General features: G+C 43.9%; 1 protein-coding gene across 1 annotated transcript in view; it reads left to right on the top strand.

The window, feature by feature from the left end:
• Nucleotides 1-18,435, top strand: part of ADCY8 (adenylate cyclase 8) — a 217,938-nt gene that overhangs the window by 109,121 nt on the left and 90,382 nt on the right. Inside the window, exon 7 of the mRNA XM_039219469.1 lies at nt 4,466-4,736. Coding sequence (XP_039075400.1) covers nt 4,466-4,736 — 271 coding nt within the window. The remainder of the gene's footprint in view (nt 1-4,465; nt 4,737-18,435) is intronic.

Genomic DNA, 18,435 nt, shown 5'->3' with positions numbered 1-18,435 from the left:
TACTTTACCTTTCAGTGAGAAATTAGCCCCCAATTCCAAACACGTACTGAGTACCCCCCATGAGCTTGCCAGTCTGCTAAATACCATCAGTACGTTATATCATTTGATCCTATGACACTCCGCATACTATAAATACAGACATACCTTAGAGATATTATTATGAGTCCAGTTCCAGACAGCCATAATAAGGTGAATATTGCAAGAAAGTAAGTCAAATGAATAATTGGGTTTTCCAGTACATATAAAAGTTATGTTTACACTATACTGTAGTATCATTATAGCTTAAGAAACAATGTACATACTTAATTTAAAAATATTTTATCGTGAGGTGCCTGAGTGGCTCAATCGGTTAAGTGTCCGACTTTAGCTTCTGTTATGATCCTATGGTTCGTGGGTTTGAGCCCCACTGGGCTCTGTGCTGAATGCTTGCTCAGAGCCTGGAGCCTGCTTCAGATTCTGTGTCTCCTCTCTCTGCCCCTCCTCTGCTCACACTCTGGCTCAGTCTGTCTCTCAAAAATAAATAAATGTAAAAAAAATTAAAAATATTTTATTGCTAGGGCACCTGGGTGGCTCAGTCGGTTGAGTGTCCAACTCTTGACTTTGGCTCAGGTCATGATCTCCCGGTTTGTGAATTCGAGCCCCATGCTGGGTGTTGTGCTGACAGTGCGGGGCCTGCTTGGGATTCTCCCTCTCTCTCTGCCACTCTCCCACTTGCACTCTCCCTGTCTTTCTCAAAATAAAGAAACTTAAAAAGATTAATTAAAAATATTTTTTAAATAAAAATACTTTACTGCTAAAAACCACTAATGATCATCTGAGCTTTCAGCAAGTCATAATCACTGACCACACGTCAGCATAACTAATACAGTAATAATGAAAAAAGTTGAATTGAAATCTCGCGAGGATTCTCAAACTGTGACCCAGAGACCCCACAGGAGGAGATGCTGTAAGAGAAATGGCCCAGATAGACGTGTGCGAGACAGGGTTGGCCCAGACCTTCACTTTGTAAAAGATGGAACACCTTTGAACTGCGATAAAGCAAAGGGCCGTGAAACCAGGTGGACGGCCAGTATTCGCTTTCTTGTTCTTATGAGGAAACCGAGGCTCAAAGAAATTAAATATATCACATAAAAACAACTATGAAGTGCGTCACCATCTGTCACTGTCTTCCATTGTTAACTTCTCGGTCCGGCTTGCTCAAGGCTGCCTTTCTGTTGTGAATCTCCAGGCCCGCACTGTGTCCCCAGAGGCTGGCACAATGCGTGGAACTTAGGAAGAGAGAGGAAGGGGGCGACCCCGCAGCCTGGGTACCCTGACCCTGAGGTCATGCAGAATTGAATTCAAACCCTTTCTCTGCCACGGACAACAGCCACGTTGCCCCAAACAAGCAACGATTCTTAGACTTTGGCGTGTTTCTGAATCACCTGAAGGCTTGTTAATCCATAGGTACCTGGGCCTCCCCCTCAGAGTGTCTGATCTGTAGGTCTGGATAGGATCTAGAAACATGTCTTCCTAATATGTTACCGGATGGTATGGAGTTGCTGGCCTTGGTACCACACTCTGAGGACCCCTGTTCTTGAGCTTTTGTTAAATGAGATAGTGTGTATGAAGACTTCTGTCTTGTGCTCAGCATATATTAATTGTGGTCCTGGTTGTAGTGGCGACCATAAGATATAGCTGGAGGGGCGTGGAAAAGACTCTGAAAATGGAAACCCTTGTCTCAATTCTGTACCGCCACCCACCAGTGATATGACTTCAGGCTAACTACTTACTCACTGTGCTTGGGCCAGCTGCACCATCTGCAAAAAGAGGGGACGAAATGCAGAAATGCCTGTCCCCTTGAGTCGTTGGAAGAATAGAGATGGTAAGAGACCAGTCATGCAGCCATGCATAGAGTAATACCTTTAGCTACAAAATAACATTTATGCAAAATAAGCGTTACCCAATTGTTACATTTTATTTACTATCATGACTATTATTATTACATCCTGGCCTTTGAAATTACTAGAAAATGTTGGCCCAACATTTTCGATATATGAGAATATTGTTCGAGAACTGATTCATTCCCTTAGAGGGAAATATAATTACCACACTGTCATCTGCAAATGCCTAACTCACAAGCTCAAGGCAGTAGCAAGGATGAAAATGAACATCCGAAGCCCAGTTTCTATCAAAACATTTAAGTGTATATTGATTGGGACTTCAGCAGAGGAATCAGTAATAAATAAAAGCGAGGATGCCTTCCACTATGTGAAACATAATATTGATTTAGTATATGCAAATGTTAGTTCCCTTGAGCACTGGCAGCAGACTAATAAAATGTCGAATCCAGAGAAAATATCAAATGAAGTTGGTATTTAACTTAATTATTTTAAGAGAAAATCAACCATCAGACTTAATGAAACCCTTCCAAGGAGTTTCATTTTGCCACGGAGAAAAAGACAGCTTTCTAGCCCCCAGTTCTGAACTTGATCTGAGAAAGAAGACTGGAACATGCATTTCATAAAAGGTCAAGTGACTTTTCTGTTTTCCTAGGTTAGCATGACTGAGTTCGCAAGTGTTAACAAAATTCCTCACGAGAATAATTTGCACTTACTCAACACATTTCTGAAGAGAGCTCAAAACATGTTTTGTACACTTTTATTTTTAGCACCTTGCCTTGCCTTTGAAATCAAGGACTCTGTACAATGACACTTATTTGGAAAATATGGAGAATGGATCTTAAATGATCAGAAATGCTATTTCTTTATGTGTGTTTTGCAGAGAGTTAGCAGGATGGGTGAAAAGAGTAACCAGGAAGTAGAGATAGTGCTTAAAGTACAGTGTATATGGAAACGTCCCTTTCAAAAAATTTTATTGTTTCCTTATATATATATATTTTTAGGATTGCAAAAGCCAAGCAAAATATTCAGCACCCACCTCATTCATTCATTCATTCATTCAAAGGAGCACTAAAATCAACCTAAAAAAATGACTTTTGAGCTGAATCAGAGTAGAAAATTATCATGCAGAAAACATGGAATGAGCATTCTAGACAGAGAGAATGGCTTGTTCTGAGTTTAGTAGGCATGAAATAGCACCTTGAATTTGAAGAAATCCTGGTTACCTGATTAGCTGGAGAAAGCATAAAATACAGTAGGGGAGCAGAGTAAGAAAATGAGCTTCGTAGTGGCAAAGCCCATAGAATAGAGGCTTAGAAGCCTTGTTCAGAACTTAGGTGGTATCCTATAAGCCTTGGGGATATAAGGAATAAACAACAGTGACATGATCACAGTGGCATTTTTGAGAATACTCTTAATAATTTAGCATTTGCTTTTATGGTGTGTACAGTATATCATGTACTGTCTTGACTACTTCACACAAATCAACTCCTCTAATACAGTAACCCTAAGAGGTAGATATTGTCCTTTTCCCATATTTATGGGTGAGAAAACACACTTTCAGTAAGTTTAAGTATTTTGCCCAAGATCTCTCAGCTAGCAAGTGGTAAAGCTAGGGTTTCAATCCAGGCAATCGTCCCAAACAGTCCACGACCTTCACCACCATACTAATCTACCCAGATCACGATACATCCCAGCAAGGAGTCAGCTTGAGTCAGATAGTTACGAGGACAGGAAAACTCTTCCCCAAAGGATTTACCACGCAAAAGTTCCCACAACTGAAGTCTGATCGTTAAGGCCCTTGATGCCATCTGTTGTTTTGCTAAACTAAAAAAAAAAAAAAAAAAAAAATCGAAACTTGGATCATGAGCTGTGATGGCCACTAATGATGTACAGATGAGTTACTTACCTTGTGAGTGAGCATAGCCCGGTGTCTGCCTGCCTGGTTCACAGCTTTGTTCCCTGCTCCTTGACATATACACTTTCTAGAAGAAATTGCCTCACGGAGTGCTTTTCCTAGAGGACCCTCCAGGCAGCCCCGTGAACTTATAAGACCTGCCTTTGTTCTTAAGAATCTTGTAGACAAGTTGAAGGATGCAGGCATAAACCTAGGAAAATTAAAATGATAGGAAAAGTCCCAAGACAATAAGAAAGCTGCCATTGCTGCACAGCGATTTGGACAATAATTACTGTTGGGTTCAGAAACGTGTATGGAACATGTGTGTCTAGTACCATCAACAACACTGAAAAATCACTGATTCTTGGAGGTCGGTGGGATCAGGCTGAAAGTCATAAGAAAATCCAAAAGAAGTACTTAAGTGTGGCTCATCAAGGCTGTATTTTATCAGAGGTTGTGGTGTCCCTTGCGGTGAAGTCAGCAATAACACTTCTCCTTGATTTATGCTTGTACTTCTGTTTTCTTTCATTCTTTTTGCTTTTTCAAGGGAACGCATATTGTCCTCGAGAACATGTCTTCACAGTACCTGTGTGCAGTCTTGCTGCTGGCTTTGCACAGGACCAAAGCCAGCGATGGCCTTTGCAGGCCCCCTCAGGAGGGTGTAATGACCTATGCTTTGTGCACACAGGAGGATTCACATTTCCAAAGCCACGCTGGACTGCCTCAACGGGGACTACAATGTGGAAGAGGGCCATGGTAAAGAGAGAAACGAATTCTTGCGGAAGCATAATATAGAGACCTATTTGATTAAGCAGCCTGAGGAGAGTCTACTGTCGCTGCCCGAAGACATTGTCAAGGAGTCGGTGAGCTCCTCAGACAGGCGAACCAGTGGGGCGACATTTACAGAAGGATCCTGGAGCCCCGAGCTGCCCTTTGATAACATAGTGGGGAAACAGAACGTAAGTCCTGGCTTCCTTCTTCTGGTTAGCTGTGAATGAATGCTATCATGTACCCCCAGCTCAGACACCTCAGAGAAACCTGATTCCTCTTTAACCTTGTCTCTGCTGAGTGTCATAATCGCAAATGATTCAACATCTCTCCTATCATGCAATTAACCTATGTATGCAATTTCAGGAAATGCCAGCAATACCAGAGGATTCCCCACACCCCCTTGTTTTTTTTTTGACCTAGCTGAAAATAAATGTCATGTGAAGGTGGATTATAATCTCCACCCCCTCCCCAAATTCCTCATGTTGGAAAAGATAAACCTGATGTCATTGAACTAACCACAAGAGTTGAAGATCAAGTCTGTGAGAATGCCATTTCTTAGGTAGCCAGCAGGCCAGGAGTTCTGAGTTGTCTTCTGATATTTAAAATCAGGAGGGCACTGTTGATCTGGGGATGTAAAACCATCTCCAAGTGATGCCCAGGCTGAGCACGAGAACATCAGGAGTAGCCTAGATTTCAAAGCTGGCCACATAGTTCTATTCCTATTTAAGATGGATTTGTATCTTAAATGAAGGGGAGGGCTACTAAGTCAGTACATGGGTGTAAATCACTAATAATCAAATTATTTAAAAAATGGTTTCTTCAAATACCAGAATCACACCAAATCCAATGAGATGCAGCAGAAGAGTGAGGCTGATCAGGGGAGAGAGCCAGAGGGATTCAGAGATGCTCTTACCCCAGCACGCTTGTCCAGAGCATGGGCTAAATCTTCTGCCCTCTTAGGAGTTTACTTTTAGTCATTTAGGCCAAGCACAGAGAGCCGAATTCATGTCAGTTAATGATGCGACTCCACTATGCTTTTTTAAAGAAATAAACAAAAACCAATATATTATAGAAGACTTGGAAATAGTTTTTCAAGCAAAAGCTGAAAGCGCTGTGCAGTCAGTCAACCAAATCAAGAGTGTCAGCAGCTTTATGAAGACATAGAAGGGTTAATTGTTTTAATCCATGAACCTGAACGTTGCTCATTAACTTGCAGATCAGAAAAATCTATCTGTGTAAAGACATTTAAAATAGAAAAGGTTAAAATTCTGAACATCTTCCGTCTTTCTTCTGCATTTGAAAGATGCCTGGGGTACCCAGAGGTCAGGTTAACCTGTCCCTTTCCAGTTCTGTGTGAAGAAGCTACAGACAGAACAGTGCATGGGTCAGATTCCATGGGGGAAGGATGTAGGTCCAGCTAAGCCTGTGTGCCTTTGTAAGAGTCTGCATTTAGGTCTTCACTTTTCTTCTGTGAATGTTTCGTTTTCCCCAAAATTCTATGTGCTCACAAGTCATCACGTGATCTCGGTGTCTACTTCTTTCCATCTTTGGACCGGTATGCAAGGTACCGGTTTGCTGTTCTACAAAATAAGAGCCCTGTATACTTCTACAGTGGGTTCATGGCCAGCTGCCCTCTCTGTTCCTTTGCCTATTTTTAGCTTGAGCCTGAATCCTGGTTATTAAGAGGTGCCTCACCCTGGAAACTTCAGTAACTGTGCATAAAATCCTCTCTTGCTTTTATTGTTTTTGGTTTCTCTTTTTGGTCTTTCCATTTGAAAAACTTTCTGTTTAATCTGATTGTGGAAGTTGGGATAATTCTTAATTGTACTGGTCTCTGTTGTAGTGGCCTTGCTACTCAAAATTGAGAACCGAAAAGAGAGACGTGGACATGCTTGGTTTTATTTCATGATCGATTGATCAGGTAAAATTGCGAAGGAATAGTTGAAATATTTTCTTTGTTGGTTTCCTAAAGATATTTGCTGGTGTCGTGAGATAGTTGTTATGACATGTCATTATCAGTCACAAATTATTCTTGGTGTTTTGCCATACTGTGTATTTCTTGTGATGCCGAATTTTGCCTGGATAAGATCCATCTGTACCGTCTGCAGCACGAATAATCTCGATTCATTTTGGTGCCTCTGGACTTAAAAGCCAGTGAATGTGTATTGATACTCATAAATCACCAAGTGGCACTGAGGACACTTTGGAAGTGACTGGATCGGTTGAAATGGTCACAGACGAGGCTCTCAGAGTTTGAACTTGGCCTTAACTCTGGAAGTCCGCGAGCCGTGTGTGTAGTTCAGAGATGTAATATGCACCTGGAAGAGGTCAGGAGTGGTCTGGCTGAGCCCGTGTGCTACCACACAACCTGTCAGTGCTGCAGAGAGCCCAGACCATCTGAGAGTTTGCCTAAGACAGATGAAACATACCAGTGCTTCACTGGGGGGTTTCCAGCCAAATTGGCCAGATGTTTTGGCTTCTATTGATTCATAATGTATGCTTAGAAATATTTTTAATGACATCACTATGCCGAGCTATAATCTGTCCTGTGTAGACAGCAGATGTTCAGATAGTTACAGTCTCATGCATGCATTCATTCAATAAAGATTAATTGAGCATCTATTATATGCCAACTACTACTATTGATTAAAGGGAAGGAGGGACAGAGGAAAACACTTTGGAGGTAAAGTCAGCCAGTAGTTTATATGCTTCACGAAGACAGGAAATCTAGATTTCACTTAATACGTGGTAAGTAGAAGGGCTTGATTAGTTTGCTGAATGAATGAATGAATGGAATGATAGCTACAGGTGGTAAGGGAGAGGAGCCAGTCAAACCTGACCTCTAGGTTGTTGGGTTTGGCGACTGGGTAGATGGTGGAACTCACCTCTGAAATTAGCAATCCTGGAATGGAAGAAGACTGGGAGGGAAACACTAGGAATTCAGTTTGGGGTATGTCGAGCTTGAGGTGGCTAGGGTGCATCAGGAAGAGAGATCCAGAAGGCAATTGAACACATACTTCTGAAGCTCGGGCATGAAAGAACAGTATAAGAGATGTGAACCTGGCAGGCATCAGGACCTGCATGCAAACTGAAGCCACGAGAGTGGCACAGACAACTGGAGGGAATATGCAAAATAAAATAATCCGAAGGCATAGGACAGACGTTGGGGGGCAGCTGATGGGAGGTGAAAAAGAGTAAGAATCCCATGAAAGACACAGACTGGAAGCAGCCCAAGTGATCGGGAGAGAATGGGGGAATGTGGTATCATGGAAGCCTGGAGAACAGAGAATTTTGAGGAGGAGGGGGCGATCAACAATGTCCACTATAACCAAGGGGCCTGGGATGATGAAAGAGGAAAACTACCAGTTGGAATTAGATTGAAAAACATCACTGGTAGGAGGCAGACTTGATGAGGTGATGGGGTCGGAAGCCAGATTGTCACAGTTGATGAAGGAACTCTGGATTTCCAAGAACAGCCCAACTCCATTCCCCTCCCTTCCCTGACACCCATTTCAAGAGTCTATCCGTGGTTTGGAAGAGCAAGCAATGTTACTAAGAATTATTTCTGGGCCCTCGTGTGCTATCTTCTGGTCCCTGTTGAGCCTAAAGATAATCCCTTTGTGTTGATGCTACGTGCCTTCCTGCCCCTATATCTGTATCCTTTTGGGTTAAAATTGCTGTTCGGCCTTCTGGGTTGCCCTCGGATGCACTGAGCACTTATGCTTTGCATCAATGACCCTTGACACAGGCAGATGTCCTGCTCATCAATTTGGTGTCTTGGCTTCCTGAACCCAGGCTTGGTTACTGGTATGGCCTCTTATGCTCTGAGCCTCTAGGCGTATTGAAAGTAAGAAAACTAGAAGGCAAAAAGTTTGAACCATGATGGACTATTGAATGTTAAGACTATAAAAGCAGAAGCAGGTCACTGAAGCAGACCAAAAATGAGGGCTTTGACACTGAGGGAGGATATCCAGAAATTTCAAGATGAGGCTATTGGATGGGTCATCAACATGGTCATCAAAGCTCTCAGAATAAAGACAGAACTTGGGATGGTAACTGAAAGCAGTTCTTACATTAAAGATCACATTTCTCTGTTGGTTGAATGCATTGACAGCTAGTGCAATGGCCCTGAGGTCGGAAAAGGTTTGGTGTGTTAGAAAAGAGTTAAAAAGGCTCTCATGGCTAGAGCATAATGAGCAAGCAAGAAAGGGGTATGAGATGAAGTTAAAGGAGACAGGAGCTCATCCCTGCGGGCCTGCTGCTTTTGGATTTTATTCCAAAGGAAGTGATAAAAGGTTTTAAGCAGGGCAGTGACATATTCTGATTTAGATTTTTAAGAGATCAGTTTGGCCGACAGGAGCAACAATGGATTTAATCAGACACACTCCATCTTAGATTTATGAGAGGAAGCGTTCATGTTGCTATAAAAAGTATTGTGTGATTGTGTGATTTTTATCACATGATAATAATTTAATAATGATAATAATACTATCATTTATAATTTTAACTTGATTTTTATGACAAGTGGCCAGCTGAGAGGCAGACCCCCTGTCAGAACCTGGGGTCTGGCCCTCATCGATTGTGACATCCTCAGCATTGTCTGCCCCATCCCTTTCACACCCGCTATGGCATCACAGACATTTTTTCTGTCACTCCTCCAAGTTTTTTAAAAGAATCCCCCAGAAAAAAAAAGTACACACATGCTGCCTCATTGTAGAGATTTGTGGCTTCTACACCATAGACTGACTTGGGTCATCACTGTTACATGGTATTAATGCGGGCACTGTGAAGGTTGAAAACGGAGGTAGAATTGCTGTATTCCACTCAACAAAACAACGCGGGTGTGCTCCATTGCCAGAGGCACAGAGAAGTACCCACATCATCGCTAACACTCCTAGAAGTAGAGGGTCTGGGGTCAGGTATCACATCGGGGTCATCGTTCATGTTCTTTCCGTTTAATGTCCGCACCAACCGTGCAGAATAAGTGTGATGTGTCTGTTTAACAAATGAGGAAATTGTGATTTGCAGAGATTGATTAATTCCCTAAAGGTCATGGAGCCAGTAAATAACAGAGCTGGAATTAGAACCCAGTTATGTCTAACTCCAAAAGCCACATGCTTTCCATCTGGCCACACTGCCTCCTCTTTGTCCCTTTGTAGCTTGAAGGTCTGTGCTGGGTTTCTACCTTCTATGTTGTTGCCAGGTCAGTCAGTGAGTCTCCAAATGGTGTGTGTGTGTGTGTGTGTGTGTGTGCGCTCACCTTCTAAAGATGGGTCCCCACTGATATTTAGAAATTTTCTTCGAGAGCTGCAGGGAATGACCAGATTTTCCTCCAATTTGTCCTGACATACTAGGCAGCGTCTCATCCCCTGAGTGCCCTGATGTGATCACTGTCTGCTTGGCAGAGGCTAAGCCGGGCAGTCTGTCATGTCTGCCTAGTGACAAAATGACAACCAAACATTTGACGTAGTCCCACTTGGATCGGAGAATGTTGAGCCCAGGAGACAAGGAAATGCGAAGGGAGGAGAGCTGGCCAGGCTCGAAGCAGGACAAGAAAATCACATTTGGGTTGTTATGCCTTCATCAGTCTCTGCTGGAGCCATTTTTAGATCCTGCTCTTTGTGCCCATAGGGAGAAGAGAAGGAATTCTGTGATTGCCCTGTTGATCAAAACCCTCATGTTAACCTGAGGGTCACAGGCTCCTCGTGCTAAACTGATGGTCAGTCTTGTGATCTTGGGGAAGATCTCTGCAGGATCCAAAATTTGTCCAAATAATGGTGGGAAGGGTCTGGAGGAAAACTCCAGAGAACCCAGTTGGAGCTCTGACTGTTCCACTTCGTATCTCAAGACCTGAGGCAGCCACTTCTCGCCTCCAAGCCCCAGTGTCCTCACCTGCACAAGGCTAGGTCTGCCTGGAGGCTCCCTTCACTTTTTTTCAGCACTGACCTTGGCCTTAGTTTCTCAGCCCCAGATGCATGCCTGGAATCCGTGGCTGTCCTGGTGACTTATCTACACTTCAGAATTGCCCCCTCCAAAGCCCAGGAAATAAGAATTCACGAGAAGCAATGGGGACATTGACTATGTACAGTTATCCTACTATAGGGTAGTAGGTTGGCATAACTACCATCTAGTGAACTGTTTTAAAACATCAATATCAAATTCAGCATCAAGTGAAAGCAATAAATAGATAAATAAAAGGTACTGGAGGTAAAAATCTTATCTAACTAGAGAACGAAAACTGTTCTCGCAGTTGAGTTTTGATTGCATGACATAAACACCCAAACATCATTGCAAACATCATCACCTTTTGCCTTCTTTCTGGGTCCTGTTTTCAACATGATCATTGTGTTCTGTTGAGTAATATTGATCCCTGGGGTTTGGTATCTTTCCTTTGGTTTCTGCCCCTCCAGGGCAGGGGCAAAGTGGCTGGTGCCTTTTCTGTGTGTTCCAATGCCCACAAGAAGAACTGTCTAAATTCAAGCTCATTTTACTTCTATCGTCCACTTGAACACGTCAGTCTCCCCTTTCAAGATGTTTATTTGTTCGCTCATTCAGTCATTCATTACTCAGCTCTTTGTTGAGGCGCTGTGTTGGGGGTTGGGGGGAGAGATGAGGAAGGAGGTCCAAGCTGTCAAAGAGGTCCTGGTCCCTGGGATTACCACCAGCTCAACAGCTCATGTGAACTTGCTGTCATAGAGGACAATGTTAGTAAAGGACAGAGTGGTGAACCAGAGTAATTGGGGAAGACCTACCCAAGGTAGTGACTATGAACCTGAGACCCACAGACAAGCAGATGGAGGCCAAGGGTGAGGGAGGAAGACCCCTGGAGAACCCTGACCTGAAGTTCCTACTCCCAAACATGCCTGAAATCTTCGGTCTTGGTTTTAAAGAGAAAGAAGAAGGTGCGTTCCCAGGCCTTACTGCTTCTGTGGTAAGCTGTCAAAATCTAATCGTCTGTATTCGATCTTGTATGCAGGAAGTCACAAGTGAATGTTTCTCCATCCGTAATTTATTTTTAACCATTTTAACATCAGATTAAGTTTCGATGTTCACTGGATGGCACAGCTGCAGGCGTTTTGGGTAGAGAGCACGGAGGGCTTTGTCCACTTACCCACAGTGCATCTGCACTCTTCCCGTAACATGGCTTTTTCCGACAACACATCTCCCCAGGCAGCCCTTAGCCCTGACTCGGGAGACAGCTGCTGAGTTCAGCCCAGGAGAGTCATTAGAGGGGTCTGGTTTTTCACTCTCTTCAGACAGGCAAGTGGATTTGAAGCCTTCAGGGAGCATTGAGTGGATTAAGTAGGCAATTTGATCTGTTAACGTTGACTAATCATGCTTCTTTTCCATGAAGTTCCAGGACTAGAGTCAGGTGGGCGAGAGAAAGGTGAGCTTGTGTCTCACGTGGAATTGGAAGCCTGGAAATGCCCGTTAGTTGGCAAGTACACAGCACACATCCGGGGCTTCCCCACTGGTTGATAACTGGCTGAAACTTTTCTTTTTTTTTTTTTAATAGTTTTTATTTATTTTTGAGACAGAGAGAGACGGAACATGAGCGGGGAAGGGGCAGAAAGAGAGGGAGACACAGAATCCGAAACAGGCTCCAGGCTCTGAGCTGCCAGCACAGAGCCCAATGTGGGACTCGAACCCACGATCCGCGAGATGATGACCTAAGCCGAAGTCGGACACTTAACCGACGGAGCCACCCAGGCGCCTTTGGCTGAAACTTTTCTAAGCAAACTGGCTGGATTCGTCTTTCACCAGGGACTGACTCACTTGGGGAATCATAAAATTGTGGCCCGAGGAACTGGAACCACCGAATGCATAGCATTTTAAAATTTTATTTTATTTTATTTTATTTTATTATTTTTTAAATTTTATTTTATTTGTGGGAGAAGGAGAGAGGAAAAGGGAAAGAGAGAATCCCAAGCAGGCTCCACACTCAGCATGGAGCCCCACGTGAGGCTCAATCCCACGACTGTGAGATCATGAGCCGAAATCAAGAGTCAGATGCTTAACTGACTGCTCCATCTGAGCACCCCCATGTAGTAATTTAAATATGAGATATTTAATGTATGCTATTTTAAATATGTGAAGATCGGTAGGAAGAGAAAGAGCAAACATCTGGATTGTTCCCCCTAACTGCTTTATATCCTTGAACTGGGACTTAAGTTTTATTAGTGTTGGTGCTAATTTGGTCAATGACTGGGTGAAGATTCTTCACTGTAACATTTCTTCATTGAGCTACATCAAGATTTTTTCATCTTTTTGCTGCCAATGATACTTAACGATTATTTTGACCCAGTGCAAGTCAAACGTACAAAGATTTTTCTTTCCACACAAAATTGCATGTGGTGCGCATGAGTATGTAGTCTCACTTTTTAAGATGGTTGGGCATATGTGGCATAACCCACCATTACTGCCGCTCTGCCCAGAGAAACAAGTGTCACCACTCGAAGGTGATTTAATTCCAGCCCAGAGCAGACACTGGACATTTCTTTTGGCCTCAGAAACCTCATCTTTGCTATTATGCGTGTACTTATTTTCATTTCCCTTAGGGTCAAAAAGGAATTACCCTGATACTTTCTTTTTTAAAATTTATTTTTATTTTTATTATTTTTGAGAGAGAGAGACAGAGCATGAGCAGGACAGGGGCACAGAGAAAGAGGGGGACACAGAATCCGAAGCAGGCTCCAGGCTCTGAGCTGTCAGCACAGAGCTGACATGGGGCTTGAACTCAGGCCTCCCAGCCCTTCCCCGCCCCTACCCCCCACCCCCGATACTTTCTTGGGCATTAATGGAACTCTCTGAAAGGTCTTCCCACATCTCAAAGTCTCCAAACTACTGTTGTGAATTCCACGTTAGGAGCCTCCAGTCTCAGTTATGTCTTTCCTACTCTATGATGGTTTCTTTTACCACCTTTAGGCTCCCAAAGGATCCCCCACCATGACCTGGTAAAGGCTTGTATATGTCACATGTGGTAACACCCACTCAGGACTCCATGTCTTGGCATGATGAGCTCAAAAACAAACACTGGGGATAATGACTACTCAGAAAAGCTAAATTAATGAGACAGTTCCAGCAGAAGAGTGTGCGGGAGAAAAGTTAAGAGGAAGTAGAAGACAAAATGACCCAAAGACATAACATGACCTGAGTAGGTTCTTTTCTGGGTTCTGTGCTTCCATAATTAGTGAAAGGTAAGAGAAGCTGGGTTCTCGAAGGTCCTTAGCGTCCAGCTCGACTGGAACCAAATTAAGGAAAACATCAATAACTATAGTTAATTAACAAATTGTAGAGTAAGAATCTGAAAGAAAAAACAACAACAATCTCAGACTGATAGACTTAAAACACCAAACGTGAGTAATCTATCAGCAACGCACATTTATAATACTTAGTTCCTATTCATAACTGAGAAGAGTTACTTCAGAACCTTACAAAAAATAAATGTTGAGGTTGATTCTAATATTTTAATTCTCTTCAAATGTCTAAGAACACACACACACACACACACACACACACACTCCACACACAAATATGCTCCCTTCCCCCCCACACACACTTTCCTTTTCCCCATGGTAATCGATGTTTCTGAAAACTCTACATCTTTGTTGTTCACACACACACGAAACTGAGTAGTTTAGGTCCTGATCTGTTTGTTGATTCATTTCCTGAGCTGGAAGTATCCATATTGCCAACCCAGAAGGTCATTTGGTCAGTGAGTAGTTGGTTACCTGACCACCCACAGCCTTGATGACACTTCGGTCCTGTCATAGCAAGGCTACAAGTACTTTGATCCAAACCATTAAGGTGTCAGAATCTCTCTCCCCAACAGGAGTCGTGTCCCGAACAGGAATCCTGCCTCCCTCCCTGGGCTTACGCCGTCCCTGTCACTCATCCCAGCCTAACCCTGAGGTGAGGTCATTGCCGGGGTTTGTGTATGTATTCCACACGTCACTCTGGATGGCTGTTTTAAAAGCCAACACTTCAATTGGCAGCTTGCCTCCAATCACATAGCTTCCAGGAGGCCACATCTCCACGGACGTGCCAAGTTCTATTTTGGCCAGTTCTGCAGAAGTTTAACGACTCTTTCCGATTAAAAATGGCCCACGTATATAAATGACTCAAGCACAATTACATTCCCATACTGAGATTAGCATCTTTCTGAGAAACTCAGAGGATAGTATCAGTAAGAAATCCCGAATTAGCTTAATAGAGCTGGACAGAGGCAGACGAGCTTCTCGGTGTCAGGTTAACCTGGCTCTGTGGTCTTGAACCAGAGCTTGGGGAGAAAATCTGAGCTGCTGGTGATTCCCTCTGAGTAGCCTGGTCCTGAGTGCTCGGTCCTGTCGCCTGAATTTGTTGGTTGGCTTCCAGTAAGATGAACCGAGACAAGAAGCAAAGCATTGAATGTCAGGCAAACACACTGGGAAGAGAGCTCAGCAAGCCTGGGATCTAAACCCCCAAGTGAAGAAACCATCTTCATGATCCGGCTTACCAACATCAGCTGAAAAGTCAAGAGCGAGGCTGTGGGCTTCAGATTAGTAGCAAACACTAGAAAATGCTTATTGTGAGATCTACTAGAACTAGGGGTACGTCTCACATTATTGTCTTATTTTCTTAATCATAAGCAGATGGAAAGTTCAGAGCACAGAGTGACAAAGGTCAGTGAAAGAATTCCACTCACCTTTTGTTCCTGAACAGCTGTCACATCCAGACAATATTTGCAAACTTTCAGTCCTGCCTAAAGCTGGGAACCAATGATCGTCTGTGTGGCCTGGGCCCCAGACTCACATTGTGTGCTCATGATTCAGGTCTGGGAACCAGGTTACAGATGGTGGCTGGAATCTTGCACAGACCAGCTGGAAACATCTGGACTATTTTTTCTGCAAACAGAGTTCTGGCCCTTGTTATTTCATTTCTCAGAGCAGAGGCTATGAGTTTACAAAAATTACTTAAACCTCTTCCCACGGCGGTACCGCAGGGACCTCTCCCGCAATACGATTTCATTGACCATTCTCTGGCTGTGTTGGGAAAATGTTGTGACTACGGTGACGAAACTGCACAACACATGAAAGAGAAGTAAATGGTGTCCTTAAGTAAGACACTGTCAGGCATGTAATCTGAATGTGAGTCTTCCTTTTCTGTCAGTACAGATGGGAAAAGTTTTGGGAAAACTTGACTGGCGTACCTCGCTTATGGAGAATGGGCCAGCTCCCTGGGCCTCTCGTTGCTATAGGAAGGGAGAAGTATTAGGCACTAGGTTCTGGGAAGCCCCATAAAGGTACTTTCTCAAGGGTCCCCCAACTCCATGTTGACCCAAATGCTGCTTAGAGCCTTCCCACCAGGAAAACACCATGTACCACATCTAAGAAGATCTCTGCTCCCCCATCCCTAGATCTGGGGGGAATTGTGTCTCTTTCAGACCCAGCAAATCCCTGAGGCCCTGAATGAAAATCATCATATATTAGATCCCCTCAAATCTTTCCTAAGAAGTGAGCTTTCTTAAAAAGAACCACCACCACAAAAACAACAAAACGCTTCTCTTTTAAAAAAAGGTAGGAGCTTTCTCTTCTGGGGGTTGGATTGGGGTTTTAACAAACAGGAGACAAAAAGAGCTTTCACGGGTGCTGCTGGGCACTTCTGTTTGAGCTTAGGGTTCCCGGCAGGTTCTTCTCACGTTTGTCTAGTTGTAGGATGCTGGAAGCTCAGTAGGAACCGAAAGGAAAAACCTCTGTCTTTTCCACGACCCAGACCACGCAGGTGGCGAGTCTGACAGAGGGCTACGAAGGCGTGCAGGACAGGCACAGGGAAATGCTGCCATCGAGGCAGGGGAGGGGCAAAGCAGGAGTGAGCTGAGGACGCCGCGGGCTTACCTGCTTCTGCACGCAGGCTCCAGCCTGGTCCTGGAGAAAGCAGGGTCTTCGGAAAAGATACAGCATCTGAGCACAAGAAGTGTTGGCCCCAAACCTGCTGGACTTGGCCTTTTCTCTGGGTCTTCCCCAGATGGGCAATGAGCTGGCACAGCTGGTGCGTCCCCATTCACAACCACCTGCAGTTAAATCTCAAGGCCACCTTGTCCATCTCCCAGAGGGGCTAGAAGAGGAAGTCCTTTCAGTGATAACCTCAGCCTTCACTTCAGGCTGCCTTGTGGCAAGCGCTTAAGCTGACATTGATCCAGGCATCGGGATTTCTCATCTGTGACCTCTGGTGCCTTAATGGCCAGCACTGGGAGGTAGTAAAGAGGGGACGCATCTTCTGCATTGCAAAACCTTGACAAGCATCATTGGGCTGCCGTTCTAGGCTCCTGGTCTCGGCTCGAATTATATTCACTTGTGTGGTGATGCCTTTTATCTCCTGCTGATCGAATGGTAGCAAAGTAAATGACTTTTTATCTAACTCAGACAGTTTGGTAAACAGAATCTTTCCAGATCAGAGTCCACTGGGGAGAGGAAAAAATAAACTAACAGGACTTTTGGTAGCAAGCATTTGGAAACAACGCCCTTCTTAGTGTTCTGTATCGTCTCTCAGCATTTTATCTGCTCATTCATTCATTCATGCATGCATGCGATCCACGCGTATGTATTAAGAGCCTCCCAATTATGTCAGATGCTCGGGATTGAGTTATGGTTAAAACACAGTGCTTAACCCTCAAGGGGATCAGAGTCTGGAGGAACAGCCAGACACACAATTGGTCAACTACAGTACCTCACAGTAACTGCTGGGCTGAGGATAGGGCAGGCTCACATAGGCTTCCTACAGAAGGTGGTGCCTGAGTGGCTTTTAAAATATTGGCAGGACTTGCTCCAAGTTCAAATGCATACAATGTACCGGGCTGAGTAATCATTTAGTAGGTCATATTGTGGCAGGTGTCTAGGCTCCAGCACAAGGTCAGATGCTCAGAGGTCATTTGCATTGGGTCTGATGCTATACACTAGAAGGTGGCCACATGAAAGGAGGTTAATAGGATCTTACTCAGAGATCAGAGGCAGGTCCATGGGTAGAAGTTATGAACAAAAGCAGAGAAGAACTTTAGACCAATGTTTCCCAGATGGTATTTCATGGAACCTGTAGAGGTGATTTGAGCGAAAAGCATCTTGTGGCTCTCAGTTTGGAAAATGCAGAGTTTGAAAATATCATTTCTGCAGCACTCATCAGTACCTTTGTTTTGGTAATGTGTACCATGAGTCTCCAACAGGAGAATGTAAGAATTGTCCATTCAGCAAGCATGTGCTGAGTGGCTGCTTAGTGCCAGGCACTGATATGAGCACTAGGGACAAAGGAATTATCAGAAGAAACAGAGCTCCTTCTTTAATGGGGACTGGCAATAAACAATAATAGATCCACATTTCCTAACCAGAACCATTTTGTAAAGAAGCATCCCTTCATTCTTATGCTCTTTGGAAGAACATTCTCAGGAAGGTGTTAACCAGGAGAGCTAGCCATGCCCTCCCAGATACAAGCTCTGGAACTTAGTCCCACTGATTTCACAGTATCTACAGGGTTTTCTGTGATTGCAGTAGGTGAGCCATAAGAGCTACAGCGTTTCTGATTCAACCGAACTGGATGCTTCTGGAGAGGACACCATTAGTGCTCTTCTTGGGAAGAACTTCTTTGCTGTCTTAACCTGATTAAGGAATACCAAAGTTCATGGTCATCCAGGAAGTGACAGGACCACAGGAAGAATGGGTTTTCACCGTGTATGCAGATACAAGATGCTTCCCAAAGAAAAGTCATGGGGCCAAAAACCAGATGATGAGTGTAAGGGGATTTATGGCTTGCCCCGCCCCCATTCAAACACAGTTTACAAAAGGATTCCCTCAGATACTGATTTTCACCAGAGCTCCCGGATTCGTAGGCAGACCCTATGTTCAGAAATGTGGGTTTAGA

The sequence above is a fragment of the Hyaena hyaena genome, unplaced genomic scaffold, assembly GCF_003009895.1.
Source record: "Hyaena hyaena isolate Hyena2069 unplaced genomic scaffold, ASM300989v1 scaffold_820, whole genome shotgun sequence".
NCBI lineage: Eukaryota > Metazoa > Chordata > Mammalia > Carnivora > Hyaenidae > Hyaena > Hyaena hyaena.
Note: the sequence above shows the minus strand (reverse complement) of the source record. Positions and strands in the feature narration are given on the sequence as shown.